The 27,467-nt window shown below is 40.0% G+C and overlaps 1 protein-coding gene across 2 annotated transcripts; it reads left to right on the top strand.

Moving 5' to 3' along the window:
- The first annotated feature begins 242 nt into the window (after positions 1–242).
- zda (peptidyl-prolyl cis-trans isomerase zonda) lies at positions 243–11,480 on the top strand. 2 transcript variants are annotated; one of them, XM_080271415.1, is made up of 10 exons: positions 243–357; positions 1,437–1,597; positions 2,419–2,553; positions 2,946–3,019; positions 4,619–4,753; positions 5,878–5,992; positions 7,228–7,398; positions 8,003–8,218; positions 8,938–9,061; positions 11,412–11,480. In XM_080271415.1, the coding sequence occupies exons 2-9, from the start codon at positions 1,451–1,453 to the stop codon at positions 9,031–9,033; spliced, it is 1,089 nt and encodes a 362-aa protein (XP_080127541.1). In that variant the 5' UTR covers positions 243–357; positions 1,437–1,450; the 3' UTR covers positions 9,034–9,061; positions 11,412–11,480. The 2 variants fall into 2 exon arrangements, with proteins under 2 accessions (XP_080127541.1, XP_080127540.1); XM_080271414.1 differs by lacking the exon at positions 11,412–11,480 and having other exon boundaries at positions 8,938–9,327.
- Positions 11,481–27,467: the final 15,987 nt, after the last annotated feature.

A 27,467-nucleotide genomic window follows, 5' to 3' on the forward strand; every position in this document is an offset into this window, starting at 1 on the left:
CGACTGAAGCATATACTGCAAAAATTCACCGGTTGGATTCAAGTTATGAGGAAATGAATGTGAATTTAGGATTGTACTAAAATACGTAATGGTTTACCGAGATCACCCAGATATATTAAGCTTAAGTCAAAACCACTTCGAGGTTTCGTATGCGAGCGGCTCAGCTGATGGATGTCAACACACTACGCGGCATCACTCTGGGCTGCACCTCTTCTCGAAGTTACTACAGCCTGGATAGGGACGTTAACTTGGAATTACTCATTTATTGTGCCTTTCAGATCATTTAAGTTATTTTGAGTGTCACTGTCTTTGCCCTGTGACAGTATAGAAGTGAGGATATTCAAGGAACAGGTTTTGGTAAGCATAAAGTTTTGCTTCGTTGTCACATGGCAACAAGGACACTTGTTTCGGTGTGTTGGTATTTTTCTAGCTTATTATATTCATTATAAATATAAGGCTTAGTACAAGCATTCTTTGCTGCCTAATTAGAGACATTATTGGCAGAAATATGATGAAACTTGTAATGATACAGAATACAAACGCTACCATGATTAACTTTTAAAAACGACAAGTTTAATCTCTAAAATGCCATGTTATACAATCTTCCCATCCCTTCTTCATTATTGATCTTCCAGGAAAGTTTAGAATTCATCTCACTTCCCTTGGATTAGTTGAGAGAAAAAACAGAGGTAATTGTGCTGAAGGGGTTATCCCACAGAATCAGCTAGTGCATTCTAGTGGTATATTCGTGCTTCTTCTAGATGGTTTTATTCAACTTGGTGGAAGATCATTTGCAATGAAAATCTAATAAATTTAGTATCAAACCCCCAGCAGTATGAAAGGTCTTTTCAACCTCTTCTGTCAGAGGATGTATTTTCTGTTTTTAAGTATCTGATTACATATATATACTGTATTCAGACTTGAAGAACTTTTATGAGTTGAATGGTTAGATATAGCCTTCATTTATTTCCTCAGTATTAGAAATTTGTCTTAAGATGTGTAATATTGTTCGGGGGGTAGCAAGAGTTAATTGCGTATAGTACAAAATAACATCACGAGATTTAAAGGATTGAACTGAGTACAATAAAACCATCTTGAGGTAGTGAAAATAAAATAGTACTGTATGTCATCAGATGAAAAGAGGAAAACATAAGGCTTTTTTTTTTTTTTTTTTTTAATATCATCATGACCTTTTTTTCCTGCCTAAGGATGAGGTGAGGTAGAATCCAAAAACAGGGAAAGTGAAAGTGTGGTATAAGAATGACAGTAAGCGTTGTTGTGAGTCTGGGATGTGTTCAGAAGTATCACTAATAGGCAAGTCAGCTGTATAGGAGGTAATGAAGGCTTGGCAGATTTTTTTTTTTCTTTATCTCAACTCAGTAGCAGAAAAGTGTAAAAAGAAACAATGAGGACTTTTTGTATAAACTGTATTTCAGATCCAGCCCTAAATATGCCAGAGGTGGATCCGTCGAAGGAAGTGAAGGTGGAGAAGGTGGAGGAAGTGACGAGGGTGGAGGAAGTGAAGGTAGATGCCCCTGAGGAGGAGGAGGAGGATGAGTGGTTGGATGTGTTGGGTAGCGGAGACCTCAAAAAGAAGGTAAGAAGGCAGTCCTATCTGGTAACTATTCATTTTTTTGGCACATGCTGTATGTAGCTACCAGCAGTAGCTGCTTCTGTTTTACAAGTACCCTACTGTTGCAATTGATTGCTGAACATGAGATAGTGTATTTCAAGTGTTTGTCAAACTTTGATTCAAGTTATGATATCAGACACAGCAAGATATTGTAAAGGCAAATGTCCCACTTATTCCAAAGTTCATGCACCTACTCATACACTGTACTCTACATTACCAGCATGTGTATATTGCATGTTTTTTGTGAGAAAGAAATAGTGACACTTAGCTCTAATATTTTCTTCATATACCGGTACTGTATAAAGTTCTTTAAGATGAATTACTTATCAGTACCCAAGTACAGTACAGTATATGGTATTGTGTATCATTTACTGTAGTTTATCAGAATTTTCTTTGAGGTGAATTAACAGAGCAATGTATAATAAATAACTAATATTTTAATCTCATCATGATTTTCATAGGATGGCTTTGCAATGTGTACACAAGCGATGTAACAGGTGGCATTTTTATCTCCTAATAATGTTCCGAGTATCAGTGGCTCAGCACCGAATTCTCGGCCATACAAAGGGTTGACAGCAATAATGAATATCTGAGAAATTAATTCTTTGAATCCAGGTGATGTACGGGATATATCTTTTTAGTTAATGCATGCTAGTGCCAGACAGCTTTATAACACAAGATGGGACAATTAAGTAAGAATGGGAAGGGGATGATGAGTTGGAGAGGGAGTGGAATGGGAAGGTGGTAACAGTGAACATTTTTACAGGTAACATTATAATTTGCAGGTTATCAAAGCAGGGAAACCAAACTCCCGGCCATACAAAGGAGTGACTGTGATAATGAATGCCCAAGGAAGTCTGGAGGATGGACAGGAGGTTGACATCCACACACAGCTGACATTTACTGTTGGTGATAGTGAGGTGGGTTTGGTTTCACACTTTTAGTACAGTGATGGTGCTGAGGGGGATGCCTTCAGGTATTGGAACCAATTTTAGTGGGCGGTTCCACTGCATGGTTATATATACCGTATATTCCTCAGCTCACTCCCAGTCCCCCAGGAGGTGGATGTAGTTTATTTATTTCTCTTCTCTGTCATTCATTCATTCATTGCCAGATGCCATGTATCCCAGACGGGATAGTGTATAATTATTGATAAGACACTCTTCTTTGTGCATTTCTTTCCATGTTTTCTGAACCTTACCTCACTCCATTAAGGTGGGAAAAGGGTTAGGATTATGATGATGATGATGATTGTGGTGGTGGTGGTGGTAATTATATAAAAATGATGATGATGATATACTGTACTTTTCAGATAATACTTGGCTTGGATATGATTGCACCACTGATGGATAAGGGGGAGACAGCAGAAGTGTATATAGCATCCAGGTGGGTGTACTGCCGGGGACAAAAATTGGAATACCATACTGCTCCACTTTTTCCATTTCACACTTAAAGTATGTCCTTTACATTTCTCCCTGACTCATTATATTAGAGAGAATCATCTTTGGGCAGAGAAACAATCCAAGCCTCTCTCAGCTTTTGAATATTTGCCATCAGAAGAAAGTGAGAAGGCAAGGTGAAATGTTAGGCAAACTTTTCTCCCTCCATATTATTATCTGTGACCCCCCTCAGACAGTTCCCTCCTTACCATGCTTTCCGAAGTTTAAGTCCCAGTTTGCTTTCATAAGTGATGCTTAGTTTTTATTTATAGGGTGAAAAGGGGTAATTTCGCTGCCAGGTAATTTTGCCGTGACGCCACTAATTCCAGTTCAGAGGCCCATAGCTCCCAAACTATTGTATGGATTCGGCTTCTGTTGGGCTTAGGTTTTAGAGGAATGCTGTCCTAACAAGTTCATGTAAAGTTTTGATCCATTGTGCAAAAAAAATAACGTTGAGGCTCAACCCTCGGGATCTGAACAGGACTGACAAGTACTGCCGACAAACCAAACCCTTCCGTTATATCCTGAACCCCATAGCCAAACGGACGAGGCATGCGAGGGTGTCTGCTATCACACAAAAGACAAGACTGTTTCATCACACCCTCACAGACAAGTGAGTCTGAAGAAGTGAAATTTTGTACCAAAAATTTTCAGCATTTATTGCATTAATAAAAACCGGGGGGAAAAAAAATAAATTTACCCATTATTTACATGTTTTAGGTCAGAGTGTTCAGAATTATTTGCATTGGTCACCTCCCCACACACACACGCACACATGCACGCACAAAACAAAACATTACCATGTCATGCACTGATGCTATGGGAGTCCCCCCAACCAACTTACCAACCATGAAACAATCAGTGAAACAGTCATGGATGCCATTGACATAAAGTTTGCCCAGTGCATGGCATAGGTCCCACTGTATGGTAGCCTAGGTTACCTAGGCCTAGTTATAATCAGTTGTATATGATATTTAGTTTCATATTGTAGTAGTAATAACAATAAATATTTTTACAATAATAACAATGAGGTCGCAGTGAAATTACCATTTTGGGTGGGTTAATTTTGCCGGTAGACACTATTTTTTTTTTTCCAAAATTGGTGGTGTGGGCCAAGCTTTTTTGTTTTTAACAAAATTATTGTAGGTGTCTTTACCAGAAAGGCTGTATGTATAGATAAAGCAATAAAAATGTCAATATTCCGTATGTGGTGGTTTGTATGTAGCAAAAACCACCGTTAATGGCGAAACTACCCCATTTTACCCTGTATTTATTTTGGCAGTAGTAATTTTTTAATAACATTTTGTAGGGACGGTTTTGGTTTGTTGCTTACATAAATCCTCTCGGGAAAGCAGCTGGTCACTCTTACTTTACACGTTTGGAATAAATAACCTAGCCTTGGGTCTCTATGCACCAAAGGACATAGGCCTAGTAAAGAATTGGATGATGGATGGATTTTATAAGGAAGCTTTATGTGCCTTTGCATGTTATATCTTTGTTTATTCATTTATGTATTTATTATTTATTTATTTTTATTTTTTTTCAGATTTGCATATGGAAACAAAGGTCTTCAGCCAGACATCCCACCTGACAGTAACCTAACTTATGTAGTGGAACTTGTTGATTTTTTTCCAGAGGAAGAGCCAGGTTCACTGCCCATTGATAAGCGCATGGTGATCGGGTAAGTATTCATTAGCCCCATCAAGCTGATAATGAAGTGTTAGAGAGGGATGCCTTCTTGTGGTGGCACTGATATTACTCGGCGGTTACACTGCCTGGTTATACAAACATTCCACAACCTTCTCCTTATCCCCTAAATGGAGTATGGTGGCCTGCAGAAGGGCAGCTTTACTTTACAGTCCACTGGGTTCACGTTTAAATGAACTTGGAATCATGACAGTAACACCAATAACACATGATGACATTTCTTTATTTATTCTTAACATCTCCAGATGATTTTGCTCTACTTGAGAGGGACTTCTGATGGTTAAGGCTATATATAACCACTCCAGTTCAAAAAGGAAATGGGCCGTAAATCCATTCATTCTTTCTAAAAAACTTTCACTTACTTCGTTCAGAAGTATATTTTTTTTCCACTAATAAAGTTACTCTTCACACACTTAACAATGCTGTCTTCCTGTGTATGTAGGCTGTGCTCTCCTTTTTTCATTCTGAATCATGATTCTTTAACATGTAAGGGATGTGTATGATGGCAGCAAAACCATGTGATTTTGTGGTTGGCTTTGGATCCTGTTAGAGGAAATAATATCTTAAGTAGTTATGGAAGAACTTGTCCCAAATACAGGTCTCAGAATGTGGTGGTGGTGATGATGATGATGATGATGTTTTTGAGAAGCTGAGAGAAATATGTAAAATAGGAAGTTTATGGCAATGCTGGTAAAGTTTGGCTTATTTCTTATTTTTGTACATTATTGACCATCTCATTCTGCTGCAGTTTTTACTTTTCCCGTTTCTTTTAAATAGCATGCTGTACTTCTTTTCTTGCATTTAGCACTTTAGAATCAGAATCTGCATGAGATTTCATTTGGCAGGTGTATATGAGGTACATCTATAAAGAAAAAGAAGTAGCTAGCTGCTGATGGTTAGGCCTGTGAGGTGGAGCCAGAATTCTTGGCTTTTGAATGATGTGTAAATGATGATGATGATGGTGATGATAACTATGATAATCAGAATCAGTGTATCTTGCTAATATTTTGATCCATCATAATCGTGATAGAGTCTCCATTCCTCTCTCTCCTGTTGTACATTGTTTTCTTTCACTTCTCACACAGTCCTTTCTCACAGGAACCGTAAACGAGAGCGTGGTAACTGGTGGTTCAATAGAGAAGAATACGCCATGGCCATCCAGTGCTACAGTGCTGCCATTGACTTCCTGGATGATGCTGAAGAGGAGTATGGGGTAAGCTGGTGATTTATTGATATTTCTGATACTTTAAGATAAATAACTGTTGTTCTTGTGACTGTGTATTCAGTATGTAAAAGTCTGGAGTAGGCTGGTGATTTACTGATATTTCTAGTATGTTACTGCAGGTGATTGTTATTCATGTTTTTGTGTATTGAGTGTGTTGCCTTCTGTATAGTGTTTTTAATACGCTGCTGGGTTTAGAGCTTGCATTTTCTTTTCTTTTTTTTTGTAATGATGTATTGTTAAGCTTTTTCAAATAAGTGATCCTTCTTAACCTTTTCAAGATGTTACTGTACTTTTTATTTTATTTTTGCTATCAGTAGATTATATTTAGATTAAGAGAATGTCTTATAATTACTGAAAGGGTCTGTGAAGATTGTGTCTAGCCCCTTGAGTTCAGTAAGTCTTAACATAAGTTGAACAGAATTATTTGGAGGAAGGAAGAGTACAGTTTAATGAGAAATACATCGTAGGATTGAAGGAGTAAAGCTGAAAAACATATGTAAGACTAACTATAACATAACAGGAAGAATACAAAGACACCAGAATGCATACCGTGGTAAGTGGTAAGTATACGATTGTAGTACAGTATATCTATTTGTTATGCTTCTGTTTGCCAAAAAAATCACCGTAGAACATGAAAATATTTCACATCCATAGTTACAGTGCTTGATTATCCATGCACAGAATACTGCATTTGTATGTATTACCAGTGTATCAGGAGCCCTTTAAATAATTCAATGTATTGTAGATGCAATAACTGAACCAGTACAGTGTGTAGAAACTATGCAAATCCATTTCTGCAGAGTTTAGGAGGCATTAAATAGCTAGTTACTGTTTTGTTTTACTTTGTTATCTGATAAAGATGTCTTTCAGGTGAAAAAATTATTTATATCATCTTGAACGATGAGTTAGTGAGTGAATGGGAGTGTGGCTTATTCAGTTGGGCAAACTTAGGTTAGTATCTCCTTTTTTATTTTATTTTTTCCCTTTCTCTCTTGGCCCTACCTCACCACATCTTGGGGTGAGAAAGGAGGTCTGGATGATGATGGTCTTGAGTAATACTTATGGGCATCTTTATCAGTAGCTAGATTGATAGGATAATTTTTTTTTTTTAATTTTTCATCCTTTGACTGCTAAAGATCCCTATATTTAGGCTGAATAAAGTACTGATGGTAAATGAAGGGGTTATAATGTGTTAATTCTGTTTGTATTCTTACTTTCTACAGGATGATGTTAGACCCGAGGTAGAGGCCATATTGACAGAGAGACTTAAAGCACTGAACAACATGGGAGCCGCTCAGATGAAGGTTGAAGCATATGATGTGGCACTGAAGTCTCTCGAAGCTGTTTTGAAATGCCAGCCAAATAATGTGAAAGCATTGTTTAGGAAAGGAAAGGTAAGCATTCTGTCTTGTCTTCCATAACAGATTGCAGCATACTGACACCCATCCCATTGACCAGGTCTCCTTTGGCTGTACATTTTTATAAATAGTATGCTCTTAGAAAAGCCCACCATAATGATTTTCACCATACACGTGCCTTGCAATAATGTGAAGTGATGAGATACTGACTCCAGTCATGTTATTCTCCATGTGCTAGGGATTCAAGGGAAAGTGAAGAACTCTTTCCCATTACAAGAGACCACTTGGGTTAGATAGACAGAGAGATTATGAAGTTTTAACCCATACACTGTCATATGTTAAGTGGTAGAGCTGCAAGGAAAGTGTATTTGGTTTTCTTTAGGAGAACAGTGGGAGTTGTATTCCACTGGCTGCATTGAATATGCACGTTGTGGTCTGCAGGCTGACGTTGCTGTTTTCCTGCAGTCCACCATCCACCCTTTGGAGAATTACAGAAGTTGAGGAATGTTTATATAACCAGACTGCCCAATTTTATCAGTCCCACCATGTGAAGGTGTCCATTTCCAGCACCATGTTTTGGAGTAAGCTAAAGACAAAGATACAGTAGATGAAATTGTAACCCCATCCTATCGTATTTCAGGTACTAGGGCTGCAAGGGAAGGTGAAGGACTCAGTTACCTTCCTCAAGAGAGCACTTGAGTTGGAGCCAGAGTCACGCCTAATCCACCAGGAGCTGGCACGGATGAGGGAGCGGGCGCGGGAGGAGGCAGAGTCCGAGAAGAGTCTGTACCGCCGCATGTTGGGCCTCAAGAAACAAACCACGCAGGAGGAGAAACGCTACCCAGTCATCAAAAGCGTAAGTTTCTATCAACTCACTTGATGTAGTGGTGCTCTCGGGTTCCTGCCCTTTCCATTGTTCCTTCCATTCCTTTCTTCTTTTTTGTCTTTCTATCCTTCATTCTTTCCTCTTCCTTCTGTTTATGGGTGACTCTATACTTGGTGACAAGCCAAATGGTTTTATGATTTCCTCTACACCAGGAAACCATTTACTACGCTGGGTGGTAACCATATAAATGAATAATGGCGCCTGGTTGTTTAGCGGATAATTAAGGCGCTCCAGTCGGATTGAGCCTGTGTAGGTTTATATCCAAGGGGTAGTTGGGGTTCATTGCTCATGTAATGCCATTCAGGGATGAATGAGGCTGGCTATTCTCATCTTAAAATGTCAGGACCAATTTGTCTAGCCCAGGGCTCCTACATCCCTCATGGGGTGGCATAGGATTGGATGATGGATGGATGGATTTAGTATGCTTACTATCATGGATACTGTCCACCCAGTGTAGTAGTGGGAGATAGGAGGGTGATGATGACAATATATTTTACACTGCGTATTCAGTATAATGATACCTAATACAATCCCAAGCCAAATTACAGATGCTTAACCTTGGGACCCAACACCTCAGAGAGGCTACTGTATTGTGGGACTGGCTGTTACTGTATTGAAATATTTTTTCAGCGATGAACTCAATGATAAAGAAGAAAACTAGTGTTTCTCTTGTACTTTCTCTTCTGCAGTTCCCATGGAAGACCTGGTTCTATGCATTTGTGACGATCTTGTTGCTGTTGTTTGCGTACCAGAATGGCCCAGTGCTGTACAGAACACTGCAGTAAGCACAAAGGAACTCAGTCTGTTTATACTGTATGTATCTTGTCAAGTTTGCAGATTAAAGATTAACCCTCTCAGTCCAGTGATGCGTTATATATTTTATTCTTACTGTCTTGAGATGATTTTATTCAGCTTACTAATGACCTCCTTTGCTGAAGGGAGGTTAATAAAGGCTGTGTCTGACGCCTTCAGTTCAGAAAGTTTTTCCTAAGCAAAATAGATTAATCTGATGGAAAAATCTGATGGAAACAAGAATAGAATGAAAACATGTCACTGGAGTAATGTGGTTAATGACATAGGATGATAAAATTATTTGTGTATAGAACATTGGTTTGATTTGTAACCCAACCTTAACCCTTTGATACAGGTGACATTCTGTTGGCTTACTACTGCTGCCTGCAGATGATATATTCATTTTAGGGGAGACCTTTTATAATAAGGGAGGTTAGTGAATACAATATAACCCCCTTAGTTAAAAACTTCTCTTCTAATTAAAATGAAATCGGAGGTGGCAAGAATGAATTAAAGAAGATGTCACTGGATGGAAGGGATTAAATACATGACCTGAATCAAAGACCTAAGAGTGAATGGTGTTAAATATGTTCAGACTTTTTATGTAGAAAGACATATTACCATTCAGTACTGGGTGTTAACCCAAAGATTTAAAATTCTCCAACAGGCAGCTCCTTGTGATAGTAACCACGGAAAATTATTAATTTTAATCTATGCTTGGTAAAATTGCAGTGGCCCTGCCTTTTTAAATATTCTTTTAATTTTCCTGCATTAATTCCTTCAGTACAGTGATTTATAGATATATGTTGCTCTCTTTATAGTTTTGGCAAACTTTGAAAAGATCACTTATATTGAAGGGATTAATGAAGGCTTTTTCTTTCCCCTCAGCTTGAATCTCTCATAAGTAAAAAAAAAAAAAAAAAAAAAATAGCATTACCCAGAATGAAATTCAGACATCCTCAGGCTGAAAGGGTTTTTGAAATTATTATTTTGAAATTGTTTCTAACCCTTATAACCCATTGGTGTTGATCATAAACTAAAAATAAAAACATAATGAAAAAGTTGTCCCATGGCGGAAGAGGTTAATACTGAGTAAAGATGTATATTTTGTATCCGGTTTAAGCAGATATGATTTACAAGCATAGAACATTGTAGCCATTCCATAGACACTGATACTTTGTTTTGCAGTACATGATAAGGCTGCAAGTGTAATTGTATATACAGGTACAGAGGAGTTTCTAGAATGGCATCATTATGTATTGCCTTTTTTATTTTATTTAAATATTTTATTTGTTTTATTTTTTATTTTATTGGATTTATTTATTTATATAATTTTATTTTATTTTTGAATCCATCATGATTTACAGAAAAATTGCCTGTTGAAATTCCAATGGCAACCTAAAGACCAGTTTAGAATTACAATTAAAAATACAGTACATTGAGGAAGAGTTAATGTGGAAGTGTGGATGAAATACTTCAGTATCACTGAATGCTCAGCAACGTAACTCTGATGCCTATTATACAGTACCGTAAAATGATTTAAGAGTTTTGGAGAAAGTTGTTAGCAGTAGGAATGTGTGAAGTTGCTGAAAAGATCGTTTAGTATGATATTATCGGAAAGACATACAATGTACTTTTAAGTTATAGAATGGAAATGTACTAAGTTGTAGAAAAACTCATCATCTTGAGGTTATAGACAGGATATGCATAAAGTTACAGAAAAGATGCTTTATTTTGATGATATGTGTGAAGTTACATCATTGTCATCATCATCATCATCCGGACCTCCATTCCCACCCTAGGGCAGGGTGAGGAGTAGCGACTTCCAGAGAGCCCAAGTTTGCCCAGTTCAATGGGCCACACTTCCATTCACTTATCATTCAAGCCCTTGGAATCCTGGCTGTATCTTATACGCCAAGAAAAATATTATGTTGCAAGAATGATAATATGTTTTGATGATATATATAGGAGGAATGTGGAATGTAAAGTTCTTTGTGCCAACTAGAGGACATGCAGAGAGGTTGCAAGAAAACTGTGTGAAGTGTTAGTGCCTACAATATCCCCATTAAGCCCATGGATGTCATTTTCGTTGTATGGAAGGTGTGGTGCTGGAGAGAAATGCCTTCATGTAGTGGCACCAATGTAACTGGGTGATTCCAGTGCGCAGTCATACAAACGTCTTTCAGTTTCTTCCCAGTAACCCAAAAGGAGGATGGTGGACTGCAGGAGGAGGACAGCTTCAGCCTGCAGTCCACTGGGTTTGTGTTTCAGATGAACCTGGGGGTAACAACTACTAGCTACTGCTATGAGAGACTTTTTATGAAGTTGAAAGTGGCAACAATAACTAAAGAGAACTTCACCCATATTTCAGGTGTGGGAGTGAGACATATACTTCATTAGGAGAGAAGGCAAAATTATTTTTGTGGCAAGACACGACACTAGTACAGTAATGGGAATAAGGCAAGTGGTAATGTGCTGTACTTAAGTAATTGATTGAATGATTGATTAAGATTCTGATTTATAATTTTTTTGTTTCTCTTTCAGCTGATTTAAGTTACACAGTGTACAAGGAAAGTTTTTACTGACCTCATTTATAAATAAGAGAGAGAGAAAAAATCTTTTTTCTGATATGCCATACTGTGTTAAAGAGAATTAAGAAAAGAAGTTAAAATGATAACTAGTGGTAGTACATATATGTTTTTCATTATAGGTAAGAGATAGATGTAGTAGTGGAGCCCATTTGTGGGTAAAAATATGGCTTGTATTATAAAGATATTCTTATGCACAAAAATGATGCACAATAATTTGTACTTGTACAAAATGACACATTCTATAGCCTCTGCTTAGGTAATATTATGCTTATGTTATTTATGAAGTTTTGTGATACGGTGTTGCGATGCTTTTTTTCCCATAGCATGTAACACTGGATGGGGGCAGGTTACTTCCCAGTGATAGAAAGTGGTGTTCCCCGACCTTACGGATCGGTTGCTTTTCAGGACTCGTAAAGCACGTCATGAACGCATATAGTAGAGCAGCTTATCAATGTCAGGCATGTACAGGGTGGCCATTTCACTACATACTTATACCATTCCATGTTGTGTATATAATGCTGGTCCGTACTCCATACTGAAGTGTAGAATTTCACTATGCTGTACTGTATTTTTGTACTTGGTGTCTTTGTGATTTATTTACCTTGATCAGAGTTAATTTTCCAGGACAGTTCTTGTTCATAGCTTCCTCCTCTTATAGTGGCTCCTCTTATATTTTTAAAAATTATGAACAGTTTCTCCAGGGTGGTATTACAGTTTTTAGGTGTGCCAAAATAAGAAAAAGGTATGGTATGCTAAAGGAATAATTTTTCTTTCTGTGGGGTTTTGTATGTATATACAGTACTGTATTTGGATTTACGTAAGTTTGCCGTGACCATGCAGTCGTATTTGTCAGAGACGGTTGTACTTGTAGGGACCAGCTTCTCATTTAAGGTGCAATATGTAATCCTTCTTTCTGTTTTTTATTCTTTATTTTTTGCTACCCTTAAGTGATTTCATTCAGCGAAGAGAGAGAAATCAGGTTGTTAATGGGTTAATGGAGACTATTTGATTGTTTCTAACCTCTTTACTACAAATGGTTTCTCCTGATTTAACATCCCCTTCATGACAAATGGTTTCTCCTGAGTTAACAAAATCCTGTGAAGGTAGCAAGAAAAAAAAAAGAAAAAAATGGATGGAAGGGAACAGTTTCTTTCACTTTGACGTCCCTTTAGGAGTAGGTTGACCCCTTCAGCCTGATGATGTAGCCTAAATTTTTTACTCTCACTGTCTCAAGAAAAAATGTTCAGTCTGAGAAGGCTCCTTATACTCCTTTCACTCTAACTTGGCCTCAAATTGACATTTTTTCTCCATGAATTCTGAGTTCATGCAATAGTTTGACACCAGACCTTGATGCCAGTCACAAAGAAGTGCTATGGAACTCATGTGGAGTGGTAGCATTGTCTTTTTCTGCCAATGAGCTACGAGAAATAGGTTGCAAAAGGAGGGAAATCTGGGCCAGGTTAAGGTGAAAGAAGTACAGTAGTGTAGGGGGGCTAATAGTGGCAGTATCTAACCCCTCCAGTTTGAAAAGTTCCTCAATGTGAATAAAGTTTTTTGGAGATGGGGAGAATAAAATAATAAATGCTATACATTATCATAACGAAGGGGTTAAAGTGCATTGTACAGTACCTTGTTATATTTAGTTGTAGCAAATAAAGAAATATATTAGGGCCAGCTGTCCCCATTCATATCAGAAAAAATAAATAATGTGCTCTGGGAAGGTGGAGGTGAAGGTCAAGGTAGAGATGTTGGCCTGTACTGTACAGAGTATTCTCATGAGGGCTTATGGAGGCTTTGTCTGACTGTTTCCTAAGCGATTTAGTGCACTTTTGATATGGCTGTTTAATATCCGTTTTGTATGATATCGGTATCACTTTAACATTGTAATATATTGCACAAAAAATGTACAGTAGAATGTTAACATTGATGTAAATTGCAAAAATGCACGAGAATACAGTACTGACATAAATTGTAAAAACATACCAGAGAATAACATTGCCATGAATTGCCAAAACTACCAGAGAATACAGTAGGCTCGCCCAGTGTGCGTCATCACAGTGCGCGAATCGCATTGTGCGCGAGTGACCAAAAATCATAACGAAAAACCTTGAATGCGTGAGTTTACCCCACAAAACACAAGGTAGAGGCAAGAAGTGGCTTAGAAACGCCATTTTCCATCAATACGCGACCCCCCTCCACTCAGCGCGCCAGTAGTGACCTAGAGGCTCTTGGGGAAGGCGCTCAAGAGGAGTCTACAATAAGATATCGCTGATAACAGCTTCAATAATAACATTTTTGGCAATAACAGTAAGTTAGAATAGATACCCAGTTTCTATAATAATGATGTTTATTTCGTGAATACCAAGTTGTTATACTGCCAATACGTCCATAACAAGATGAGGAATGAAACAAACAAGCAAGAAGAGATGAAGGAAATTGCCGAAAATGTGAGCAGTAGCGAGGAGGAGAGGGAGGATCCTCCCCTCACCACCTCCCCTGACTCGCCCACCGCTGTCCTCCGCTGCCCCACGTGACTCACCAGCTGCCTCCCTCTCCACCTTCACAGCCCCACCTGACTCACCAGCTTCACCTGGCATACCTGCAACCCCCACCATAATGACTGTTGCTGCATTCTGGAAGAAATATAACATTCAACAGGCCGTAAATTTCTTCGTCAAAGCCTGGAATAATACAACATTGGCAACCGTTAAACAAGCGTCATGCGGCTGAGGTGTTGCGGTGGCACTGTAAGTGTGTTGCTGAGCCTCAGAACTCTTGTTGTTTAAATCCATCAGGCCTGTTGTCTACTGTTGTTAAGATGACTGCCCATATTTTTGTTATTGCTGCTATATCTGTTGTACAATGTCTGAAAAATTTGACCTTTTTTATGTCTCTAAGGGACAAAAAATGTCCAGGTATTCGGGGGTACCGCCCATATGTAATTTTTCCCATAAGATTATGTATTCTCAGTGCGCGAGGTCGTGGACTGCCCAATCTCTTGCGCACTGTGTGAGCCTACTGTATTAACATTGCCGTAAGTTGTGAAAACGTACAAGAGAATACTACCATAAACTGCAAAAACATACCAGAGAATCCTGCCATAAACTGCAAAACATACCAGAGAGTATTGTCATAAACTGCAAAAACATACCAGAGAATATTGCCATAAACTGCAAAATGTAGCAGAGAATACTGTCACAAATTGCGAAAACATACCAGAGAATACTGCCATAAGCTGCAAAAATGTACCAGAGAATACTGCCATAAGGTGCAAAAACGCACCAGAGAATACTGCCATAAGCTGCAAAAACGTACCAGAGAATACTACCATAAACTGCAAAAACGTACCAGAGAATACTGCCATAAGCTGCAAAAACTCACCAGAGAATACTGCCATAAGCTGCAAAAACTCACCAGAGAATACTGCCATAAGCTGCAAAAATGTACCAGAGAATACTGCCATAAACTGCAAAAATGTACCAGAGAATATTAACTTTGCCAAATAAACACTTACAAGAGAATGTTACCATAATATACTGGGTACAGAAATAGATTAATAAGGAAGAGGTACTATGGAGTGCTTTAACCCCCTGTATCACTGGGCTTCAGTTGGCTATGTGGTTACCACCCAGCATAGTTAATGGATTACTGGGTTACAAGAAACCATTTAGCTTGTCACTCAGTGTAGAATCACTTAGAGAGGCAGAAATATCATAGAAGACAGCAGTAAGCTCTAATATGCAAAATACATCGCTAAGGGAGAAATGTCACTAAGCATCCCTACCTCATGAGAGTACAGACCTTAGATCAACATTTGCAGTATTTTCATAAGTATATTATAATATGTATTAATGGTAGGAAATTATAGTAAAAGGGAAGAAATTGTATATGGAAATTGAGGGAGGGTAAATGTGGAGTAGGTGTGCATACTCATATTAACATTTTCCTATACTCTGTCCACTTAACTTGGCCAGAAATCGCCTTTGTTCCATCTTGAATGGTGAGCCGTACCAAGAGATTAAACCAAGAATATTGTATGGTGTTACAAAGTATAACGGAAGGGATGTAGAGTTTAGTATTTTGTTATTCTGCCACTGAACCTTAGCATGAAATTAACACTAGGGAGTGCTGCTAGTCATGAAGAATTGATATGGAAGGGATATAGAACTGTAGTATTGTCGTATTCAGCCATTGAGCCATAGGAAATGAGCAGCTAAAGCACAAAAATCTTTGCCAATTTAAGGTGGGTGAAGTATAGTGAAAGGGAAAAGATTTTTTTTTTTTTTGTAATTGAGAAAAAAATATCATTAAAAGGAAAGTAATGCCTTATTCACACTTCTACAGGCAGCTTCAGGATTTTTATGAGTCTTTCTGGTATTTAAAAGAGAATAGCTTCCTCTGCATGTCATTCTCCTTCATTAATTTCCTACAAGTGCTATAAAATTTGTACTGCATAGATAAGGGTAAATAAACTTGTTTTTATGGGTACTTTCAGTTTCGCCTAACCCCATCATTAAGTGGCAGATAGAAGCAGTTTTGGCGATGGTTGGAGGACTTTGTTTGGCGTCATTCACATAAATTTCAGTGGTTTAAGGTTAAGGTATTTGTAAGGCATTGAAGAACATTTGGAGACTCTAACAGAAATTTTGCTTTTTATTGCTCAGTTTATACCTTAACAAGATTTCATTTGTTGTTGTTGATAATTAACTAGACTCGGTAATGGCCTTAGCAGTTGTGGCAGCAGATAATTCTCATTCCTCATCGTTGCAGTCAAGTTTGAGTATCCTTAAGAACAGATGTTCTGCATTCTTATTTGCAGGAACGTATGGGCCGTCCTTTTTTCATATCAGCCAGATAGATAACTAGATTGATAGGTTGATGTGTAAATAAATAAATAAATATATAAATAGCTAGCTAGAAGAAGAGCACACGGTTCATAAAGACTCATTGTGCACCAGTCCATCTTTCAGGATCAAGGATTTTAATGTCAAAGCTTTGGAAATAACTATTTTACAGCAGTGTCTACAGTTTAATGAAAGCAGAATGACTCGAATGTCAAACACTGAAGAACTGATGAAAATGTGCTTTGTGGACATCTGTTTGTGATATCTGCCTCTGTTTGTCCTCCCACAAGTTGTGGAGTAATGTCAAAAATTTGTGTCTGGTTTCTATGATTTATGGAGTGCTAGGAGTATGCAGCTTCCTTATTGGCTGTGGACCTCCAAGATTATCTTATTTCTGAGTGCAGTGATGACCTGTGGATGAGTTATACTGAGCTGATTCTGACTGAGTCCACAAAAGTCTTGATTTGACCAAACTTACTTTTCCTCATGATAAAGATTTTCAAAGGTTGGGTGTACATATCGAAGAGAGAACAGTAGTAAGCAATCATATTCTGTATGTGAATGTCTCCCATTTCTTGTGTAGTATTTATGTTTATATTGTACAAGTTTCGTACCTAGATGGATCATTTATTTCCTCATGCATATTGGTGAGAAATGAATGTTTAATGAAAATAGAAACTTGTCCAGTTATTGTGTTCATGAAACGTGGTACGATTACTTGATTATAAAAAACGTGGTGCATAGGTATTATTTACATTTTAACTATTTCTGATAATTTTAAATCAAAGACTCAACGGGTATGGAGTTGATTTTGTTGATATAAAAATTTTGAAATCAATAACGAAGTTTCCCCATAAGGATACTATAGTTTTCTTTGATATCCGTTTTCTTTACTTGGCGCGAAAATTGATGACTGTGTGGCGGGACAGGAGAGCGCTGCCTTTAAAATCGGTTAGTTCCGAGTACACCAGTAGTTAATAATTGCTGTTTAGCGTAATATTATCACATAAACATACGGCGCATCAAGTCCATGACGATTTTGCAGGTACAGCAGTCTGTTCATAATGGGCGACTGAGAATAATCCAGGGAACGGAAAAGTAAAAAAAAAAGCTTTCGGTGGCCTACCATAAAATGTTACAAGTGACTTAAAACAATAACTAGAATACTTCATAGCGATTTACAAACGCCCAAGCATATAGCTGACCCCGAAAGTGTCAAAAGTTTCTTCAAGTTTGTTAATGCACAGGTCAGGACAAGCGCCAACATTAGAGATTCATTTTTGTCATCCAAGTCACCGCCGCAGTGGCTGAGGTGAACATCGCAAACTGTGATGTTGCTGGCCCGTTAGCACCGTACTTTCTTAAATTTACCCCCGCATAGTTGTTGACTCTGTACAGGGGTTTTATTTGCCCCTGTGTCGAATACAACTTTTATGTGTAGGGGAAACGATCCACATGCAAAGGCTTTTCGTCTCATGAACTCTCCTCGTAATGGTTCCCTTCATCCCTGTCTCTTCGACGCGCTGTTGCATCTTTATCTCTCTTCTGTCGCAGCTTCAGTGGTCACTGCTTCTCTGAACTGTGCTTGCGTCCATCCCTCACAACGGGGGGTTCGTAGCACTCGTCTGGCAGCGGACTCATCCCTTTTCTATCCATTTCTAATGCAAGAATTAACCGTAACTCCCAGTACTTCGTTCTTATACAGTAAAAATAGGGTGCAGGAGGCTAATATACATGATATATTGCCAGCTCAGTACAAATAAGGGTCATAATCTTTTCGTCATCTTTTACGGCGGCCACTATGTGGAAGTTGTAATATTTTGGCTCTAGCCTAACCAAGCAGCCCTAGACGCACTTCGATTCCCACACTCTAGCTTCGACGGCAAAAATATATACCTCTTGTGGTTCCTAAACTTTTCCTGGTCAGTCCCCACTTTTTGCCAGAATATACCTTTGGTGATCTCCCTCCTCCCTCCCCCCCAACTCCAAGACGAGGCAATTAATCCCTCCCTTCCTTTGGACTTTAGATAACTAAATTCAAGAGGTATATATGCATCCATAAGCGGTGCTTTTTTGCGTGTGACAGCAAGAATCTAGTGGAATTATGAAAATTATTTAAAGGTGGGTGAATATTTCAGAATTAGATTACTATGATGTTTTATCAAATTTCTAACCTTATTTTTAAACAGCAAATACTAGAAGCCAAAATGTATATGAACCCCCACCCCATCCGACCCCAAATTTCCCTACAGAAGAGAGCAACCCCCCCCCCCATTTGGAAACCCTTGCTCTAGGGAATTTGTCGCTGAAAGTTCGCCTTAAACGAGTAAAATACAACAAGTCTAAAACGGCTGTCAGAGGAACTCGTGTATAATAGTTTTGTTTATCATTTTCTATTGTTCCTTACCATAGAAAACTGTTTGATTTCTGGATACACTTAGATGTGTGTTTCATTTTTTTCTTGATTTCATGGCAAGTATGGTACCCACATACTAAAGCTGTGTTAATGATTATGAAATATATATATAACAACTTCAGTGTGTGGACATATTACTCCCTTATCCTAGTATTATAAAGAAAGATAAAACGTAAGCAGAGACATCATTTTATACAGTTTTCACTTTAACTTGGCCCAAATTTGCCATCCATCCATTTCAGTGCTGAACTGTAGTATAAGATTAACACTAGATCATGGTGCTAGTAACGAAGAAGCGATACGGAAAGGATGTAGAGACGTAACATTGTCTTTTACTGCCACTGGGCTACGTGAAAGAAAGCTGTAAAGGGAGGACAACTCTGATCAGCCGATCATTCAACCAATACTGATTGTACGAGCCTGAGGGTGTAAATACCTTCGCCATTAACCCTCTGATGGACGGAACAAATCTAGCACTCGATCTCTGTTTTCCCCAGACGATTTTAATCAGCTGAGAGTGTCATAGGAGCTAAGTGTCAGTACTGGGAAGGTTTGGGGGGGCATTTACCCCACTGGCACTAGGTCATTTTAATTTTATTCTTTGCTCCATCAGACGATTTTATTCAGCTGAAGGAGATTTCGTAAAGAGGTGGGAGACTGTTTCCATTAATCTGTTCAGTGTGATGTTTTTATTTATATATTTATTTACCTTTCGTAGTGAGGTAAGAGAGAATTTCCATCAACTTCTTTCGTGACTGCTTGCAGGGGCCATACGTATTTCTCCAGCTGATGGGAGAGCTTTCTTAGTAATGATGATGTTATTCTAAGCAATATGACTGTGTGTGTGTGTGTGTGTGTGTGTGTGTGTGTGTGTGTGTGACAATTTTTAGTCATGGAGACCTTTCGTAGGGATGATGATGATGATGATAGTGATGATGGTAATGATGACGATAATGATAATAATGATGATGTACTTTATTTGACAACTTTTTTCTTTCTCTTGCAGGCGCCTTACGATTTCCTTAAGGTAATGGGCGACGTCTTAATTGCATCCCGACGGTGAATTCCTTGGAGGTGTTTATTATTGAGGAAGCCGCCTTGGAGTTTTAGAGCGAGATATTAAAGAGGTAGGATTATATTTATTACTTTGTGTGTGTGTGTGTGTGTGTTGTAATCTCAGGGCCACCGTGAGAATAGTTCCGGCCCCGTGAGAATACTTTCGGTCGTGTCAAAACTGATCAGTTTTTTTCGACTTTATCCAAATTTTGTCGATGAACTGGCAGGCCGCTCTTGACAAAAAACAATAAAATAAACAAATAAATGAATAAATAAATAAATAAATACATGCATCATAGGTCAATCATTCAGGTCAGGTCGCGGGGGGAGGTCAGAGCTGATGAATATGATGTGACGATGATGTTTAGGATGTTCTGGTTCTAGTTTCTCTCTCTCTCTCTCTCTCTCTCTCTCTCTCTCTCTCTCTCTCTCTCTCTCTCTCTCTCTCTCTCTCTCTCTCATAGAATACTCAATTTTATCGTCATGGTGGTGGTGGTGCAGGCGATGATGATAATGATAATGATTTTAATATCTGACAGCTCTCTCCCTCTTTCTCCTTCTCCCTTCATGTCTCCTTTTTTCCTCCACCGGCTTGTTTCCTTCCTTCCTCTCACCTGCTTTCCTCTCACCTCTCTCTTCCTTGTTTCAAAATATTCGTCTGCGGTTAGGATGATGATGATGGTGGTGGTGGTGATGATGATGATGATGATGATGATGATGTGTTTTTAGCTCTGACAACCCTCTCTCTCCCCCCTCCCCCTTTTGTCTCTCCCCCGTGTTTCTCCTTTCCTCCTGTCAGTTCCCTACCTTCCCTCTCTCTCTCTCTCTCTCTCTCTCTCTCCTGTATCAGAATATCCATCTTTGCCACTATGATGATGATGATTATGATGTTGATGATGATGCTTTATGGCAACTTCCTTCCTCTTCACGTATTTGTCTGTTCGTCTTTCCTTCACTTTCCCTCCTTTCCTCCAGTCCAGCTTGTTTCCTCCCCTTCCTCCATCTCCATCTATGATTTTACCTATATATTTTCAGTCTAATTAAAGGAACCAGAAGTAACTTTAAATTAACCCATATGAAAAAAATGTCTGCGTGTCCATGAGGCTTTGACGAAGGACGGGTTGGGGAGAGAGAGGGAGTGGGGGGTTGAGGGAGGAAGAGGGTGGTTGGGGGAGGGGTAGGAGAGAGTGGGGGATATGGGAGGTTGGAGAGAGGGGGGTGTGGTGGGGTGGGGGAGGGATAGGGAGGGGTGTGTGGTGGGGATGGGGAGAGAGGGGGAGGGGGGATGTTGGGGGTGGGGGAGATGGGGGATGTGGGAGGGGTTGGGGGAAGGGGGTAGGAGTTGCCAAATATTCTAACATATGAAATAACTCGTTTTTAATATTTTCTTTGATAATACGTAAGTCCATAAGGTGTATAATTATAGATGATCAGTATAATTGTATATTTTAGAGGTTATTAAAGTTGTAGGGGTAAATTAGAGTGTATTAGGTGTTTTTCTGGGTGTTTTTTTGTGATTGACCTTAAAGTGGGAAAACTGAGAGAGGCTTAGGATGAGTTAGAAGTAAGTGTAAGTGGCAAGTTAGCACCCCCCCCTCCTTTCTCTCTCTCACTTTATCTCTTTCTTTCTCTCACTTACCTCGTGGTCGTGAACTCGTGTCCCCGCAAACTTTAGAAAGCTTTCAGACCCTCTTATTTATGAGTTTATTTCCAACATTTCACACACATAATCTCTCTCCCATGTGACGTCAAGCTTTTTAACTTAGACGCTTTGCACAGATCACACTAACACTATTTCTAACTTGTCGTATATAGAAGTTAGTTGATTGGGGAGGGGATCTAGAAAGCTTCCCAAAATTCGCGGGTGTGTGTCTTGTGTTGCGTTCGTCTTTGTGTTTTTGCGTGCGTTTGCGTCTTCTGCTGTTTTGAGAAGAGGTCCTGTGTTACTGAGGTATGTCTTGATGGTAAGGTTGATTGTGTGTTTGTTGGGGGGCAATCGCTTATACACACACACACACACACACACACACACACACACACACACACACACACACACACACACACACACAGACGACAAACTACATACACCCTCATCCACATCTCGAACGTACACATACTCCAACACCCACACTCCCATATATTCTGCACCCTCCCACTCAGTCCCTTACACCCTCCTACACCCTACGTACTCCCACCTACGCCCACCTACACCCTCCTAGAGCATCAGGGGTGGACAGGCAGAAGGTCAGACTGTCTAACACGTACCACTCCTCCCTCCGCTAGACAGATGTGACATTTAGAATTTACCTCAAGTTTTCTCCTTTCGTGATCCTCCTCCCCCCTCTTGTTCCTCGCTTAAAACACACACACACACACACACACACACACACACACACACACACACACACACACACACACACACACACACACACAATATACACACACCTACGACCTCCTATGCCATGTAACATCTCTAAAACACACACACACACACACACACACACACACACACACACACACACACACACACACAATATACACCCACCTACGACCTCCTATGCCATGTAACATCTCTAAAACACACACACACACACACACACACACACACACACACACACACACACACACACACAATATACACCCACCTACGACCTCCTATGCCATGTAACATCTCTAAAACACACACACACAAGCCTTTTCTTACTCTTTTCTGTGGCATAGATTCCTCGTTTTACTTCCTTCAGTAAACTCCTTATCAGCGTCAAGTATCTTCTCCGTGACAGGGTTGGGTTAATGTTTGTTAGTCTAAGTTTTCTCAGTTTGTGGTTTCGCCAGTATCGCCAGTTTTGCTTAGCACATCAATTTTTCCTATTTCCCTTTTTGAGGGGAGGGGATCTGTTTGGAGTGATTTTGCCAGCGTATGTATTATAAGAACTTTTTTTTAGGTTTCAGTACTTCTTTTCTCGTAATAATGATGCACACTCGCTTAAACACACACACACACACACACACACACACACACACACACACACACACACACACACACACACACACACACACACACACACACCATTGCTTTCTCCCTCTCTCTCTTTCTCTCTCTCTCTCATTATTTTCGTTCCTCTACCTCCATTCCGTCAGTCTGTCCTCCTTCCTGCCCCCACTGTCCTTCCATCTCTCTCTCTCTCTCTCTCTCTCTCTCTCTCTCTCTCTCTCTCTCTCACGTTTTCTTAATACAATTTCATTCAAACCGATTTTGTATTTTTTAGATTATTAGCTCAAGTGATGATATTTTGACTCTTAAGCTTTTTTATTTTGAAGATTTTAATAATTTTGTTACAATATTCCGTTCATGTTTTTCTCAGGCGATTGTTGAGAGAGAGAGAGAGAGAGAGAGAGAGAGAGAGAATGTTCAAGTGACACTCGACTGTCATCCTAACCTAACCTACCTTCCCTACCCTACCCTGCCCTACCCTACCCTACTCTACTCTACTCTACCCTAACCTAACCTAACCTAACCTAACCTAACCTAACCTAACCTACCCTGTCCTGCCCTGCCCTGCCCTGGCCTGCCCTGCCCTAACCTAGCCTAACCTAACCTAACGTACCCCTACCCTACCCTACTCTAACCTATTCTGCCCAGCCTAACTTAACCTAATTAGACCGTTTACGATCTAACTCAGGTTGATATTTGTGGCTTTCGTCTAACCTAACCTAGCGCACAACCTAACCTACTCATAATATGTGATGCGGGTGAGTGAGTGAGTGAGTAAGCGTGCGGGTGATAGTAAGCTGAGTGGGTGAGTTAGTTAGTAAGCTGAGTGAGTAAGTAAAGTGAGCGAGTGAGTGAGTAAGCTAAGTGAGTGAGGAAGTAAACTGAGAGTAAGGAAGTAAAGTGAGTGAGTGAGTTAGTAAGCGTACCGGTGAGTGAGTGAGTAGACTGAGTGAGTGAGTGTGTGAGTGAGTAAGCTAAGTGAGTGAGCGAGGGAGCAAGCAGGCACAATGAATCTAATATGCTATCGTCCTGGATTAGACCAGCGTATCGGAGTGGACAAGAGTGAACCGAGTCAATTATGAATGGAAAGCGAATTATATAATGAATGGCGACGGAGTGAATAATACATCGAGGCAGTGAATTATGAATAGCGCTAGAGTGAATCATGAATAGCGCTAGAGTGAATCGTGAATAGCGCTAGAGTGAATCATGAATAGCGCTAGAGTGAATCATGAATAGAGTGAATTATGAATGGTGAAGAGAAGCCGCTTTGCTGAGGGGTGCCTGCTTACCTTTTTTGGATGATGCTGAAAAAATCGTCCGCAAAAAATCGTCCGTAAAAATCGTCCGCAAAAATCGTCGTAAAAATCGTCCGTATACAAAGTCCGTATAAAACCGTCCATAAAAAATCGTCCGTATAAAACCGTCCATATAAAGTTCATAAAAATTGTCCTTATAAAATTTTCTGTATAAAATCGTCCGTAAAAATTCGTCCGCATAAAATCGTCTGTGTAACATCGACTTCTTAAAAACGCCTGGATCGTTGGAATGAATAACAATGAATAAAAGCCTTAATTAAAGAAAATGAATGCACAAAAATGAAAAACTGATTGCCATACCGCTCGCCCACCTGTTGGACTAGGGGGCCCTAACACATTTTCCAAAGCGATTTATTCTCGATTACACCTTACTTTCATTTTCCGTGTTAACATGAACCCTTCCAATGTCGCCATACTCTGCATAAATACAAAAGGATATTAACCACCCATATCCAAAAATAAGTCGCTCAGGAAAAGGTGTTAGGGAGCATACTGGCCAAGGTCTCTCCTCACCAAGAGCACTTACGAGGGGAGTTTTGCAAGCGCGGATCCCCCAGTCTGACATCGGAGCGCCGCCTGACAATATTTCACTTCTCCCCACCTCCTCCCCATCTCCCCACCTCCTCCCCCACCTCCTCCCCTCCTCCCCCCACCTCCTTCCCATCTCCCCATCTCCTCCCCTCCTCCCCCCACCTCCTCCCCTTCTCCCCACCTCCTCCCCAATGCATTCCTTCTCTCCAGCTATTCCTGAAGTTTGGTCGTATATTCGGACATGGTTTTTATCTTTGGTTGTGTGGAAGGTTTGTTGGTGGTGTCTTTTAAGCTGAGTAAAATCGTCTGGTAGTAGTAGTAGTGGTGGTGGTGGTGGTGGTGGTGGGTGATGGTAGTAGTAGTAATGATGGTGGTGGTGATGGTGATGGTGGTGGTGGTGGTGGTGGTAGTAGTAGTAGTAGTAGTTTTAGTTTTAGTTAAAGTGAACGGAGTATTAGGTAACTTATTGGAAGGAGTGGAGGAGCGATGGGAGGTAGATGATGGAAAGAATTTGGGTAGATGGAAGAGAGAGAGAGAGAGAGAGAGAGAGAGGATGTGTTCAGTATGTTCCTTCAGTCTCTTACCCCGAGCACCCCAACCCACAACAATAGAAACAGGAGTATATCATTCTTCCTCTCATGCCCTTTCAAACCAGCCGCTCCCATCCCAATCCCTGAACCATCCCTCAACTCCCACAAACTCACAAGAACCACCATCCCAATCCCACTCACAGGCACCCAGAATCCCTCACTGACACCCTCCCAAGGCATCGAAACCCCTAAAATAGCCCTCGACTCTAAAGCCCCCGGATTTAAACTCATATCCAAGTCGAAGTCAAGGTCACGCCAGACGCCTGGACACGTGCTCGGTAACCATGGCAACGGATATAAACACAGGCACTGATAATGTCAACACCTGGACCCGCATTCATAGATTTTCTTGGGTTTACATTTGTACTTAAGGTTCCCGTTCTGAGTGGCACAGGAGGCTACGTTGCTCCTTTCCCTTAGCGATTTATTATTACCTATTACACATTTATATTCTATTTTTTACGTTATTTCTAGTAACAACATTGCCCTCAGTATTTTACAGGAGGACAGAAAGGTGTATTATACAGAATAAATCGCTTAGGAAGAGGTGTTGAGAAGTTTCCCTAAGTATGAATCGTAGGCTTTTTCAGGTGGCTCCCGTAACAATTCTTCCTAAGCAATTTATTTTGAGCATGGCACCTTAAATATCACCATTTTTGTCACTGACGCAAACTGTGTCGATATTGAAAAAAAAAAATATCAATAGCCTACAAGAGGGTGTTTAGGTGTCTCGTCCAGAATAAATCAATAAGGAAGAGGTGTTAAAGCCTATCCTGCTACCTTGATTATTTTCCTATGATTCACGAAGATAATGTCATGGAGACGCTCATAGCAAAAAGTGGTTGAGGTGGGTGGATGGGTGGGAGGGTGGATGGACGAATGGATGGATGGATGGGTGGATGGGTCTGTGGATGAGTGGGTGGCAGCGTGGATGGATGAATCAATGGTGGGTGGATGGCTGGTTGAATGGATGTGTTTGTGGATAGGTGTATAGATGGCTGGGTGTGTAGATAAATAACTAAGGCTCGACACGTATGGGTACTTTGAGTTAACGGGACGTACTAAGAAGGAGGAGGAAGAAATTGAATTGAACTGAGATATTTATTGTTGTAAAAAGAAAGATTGATTGAAATAGGAAAGAAAGGAAGAAGGAGAAAAGGAGGAGGAAGATTTAGAAGAAGAAGAAAAAAAAAAGGAAGGGGAGTGGAGGAGGAGAGGATCCACGAGCAGTTCTTGTAAGGTGGAAATGTCATGCCTCCCTCCCTCTTCTCCCCTCCTCCCATTCTCCCCCCCCTCCTTCCTTCTCTCTCACCCCCTTCCGTCTCTCCGATCCCCATCTCCCCCTCCCCCTTTTCCTCCTTTCGGCACCCTCCTTCCTCCTTTCAGCTCTCCTTAAATGTCTCCATATTCTCTCTCTCTCTCTCTCTCTCTCTCTCTCTCTCTCTCTCTCTCTCTCTCTAATCATGTCCCCCAATACCAAGCACCATAACTCACGTCCCTAACATGGATCGAATAAAGCAAGACCAAAAGTTTAGCTAAGTCGCCCATTGAAGTCCAAAGTTCGTTTTTTATCACCCAACTTTTGCCTCATTTTCTTTGCACGAATTGGCTAGCAAATCAGAGTAACTTTTTAACTTACATGATTTTTTATTTATTTATTTATTTATTTATTTTTGTCTTGGTGCTTGCAGATGGTTGATGTGGCTGTTTTTCGTGTTTTTTCTTCTCTGTTTAGTTTCTTCGTTTTCCATCTCTCTGTCCACCCTCTCGTTTTCTGTTGCACTTTCTACCTTGATGGCCAGCTGTCTGTCTCCCGATGTGTTTATCTATCTATCTGTCTGTCTTGAGTTGCCTGTCTATCTGTCTATCAGTGAGTCGGTCTATATATCAATGCTTTATGTCGACAGATCAGTAGCTATGTGTGTGTGTGTGTGTGTGTGTGTGTGTGTGTGTGTGCGCGTGTCGCTGTCTTGTACCCCTTGCATTAGTGTCCCAGTTCCGTCAGATGAAGACAGACCTGCTAAAATGGTTGTTTTGACAAGTAACCAAGGAGACTCATTGGTACCTCATAAGCAAGGCTCGTCG

The sequence above is a fragment of the Coenobita brevimanus genome, chromosome 46 (assembly GCF_032717465.1).
Source record: "Coenobita brevimanus isolate Jiangsu-jjx chromosome 46, ASM3271746v2, whole genome shotgun sequence".
NCBI classification, from domain to species: Eukaryota; Metazoa; Arthropoda; class Malacostraca; order Decapoda; family Coenobitidae; genus Coenobita; species Coenobita brevimanus.

Bases quoted from the DNA above. Each gene is read 5' to 3' on its own strand.
- zda (XM_080271415.1), top strand. From the start codon at position 1,451: ATGCCAGAGGTGGATCCGTCGAAGGAAGTGAAGGTGGAGAAGGTGGAG. The intron at 1,598-2,418 runs GTAAGAAGGCAG...TATAATTTGCAG, and splicing joins GCGGAGACCTCAAAAAGAAG to GTTATCAAAGCAGGGAAACC. The intron at 4,754-5,877 runs GTAAGTATTCAT...CCTTTCTCACAG, and splicing joins GATAAGCGCATGGTGATCGG to GAACCGTAAACGAGAGCGTG.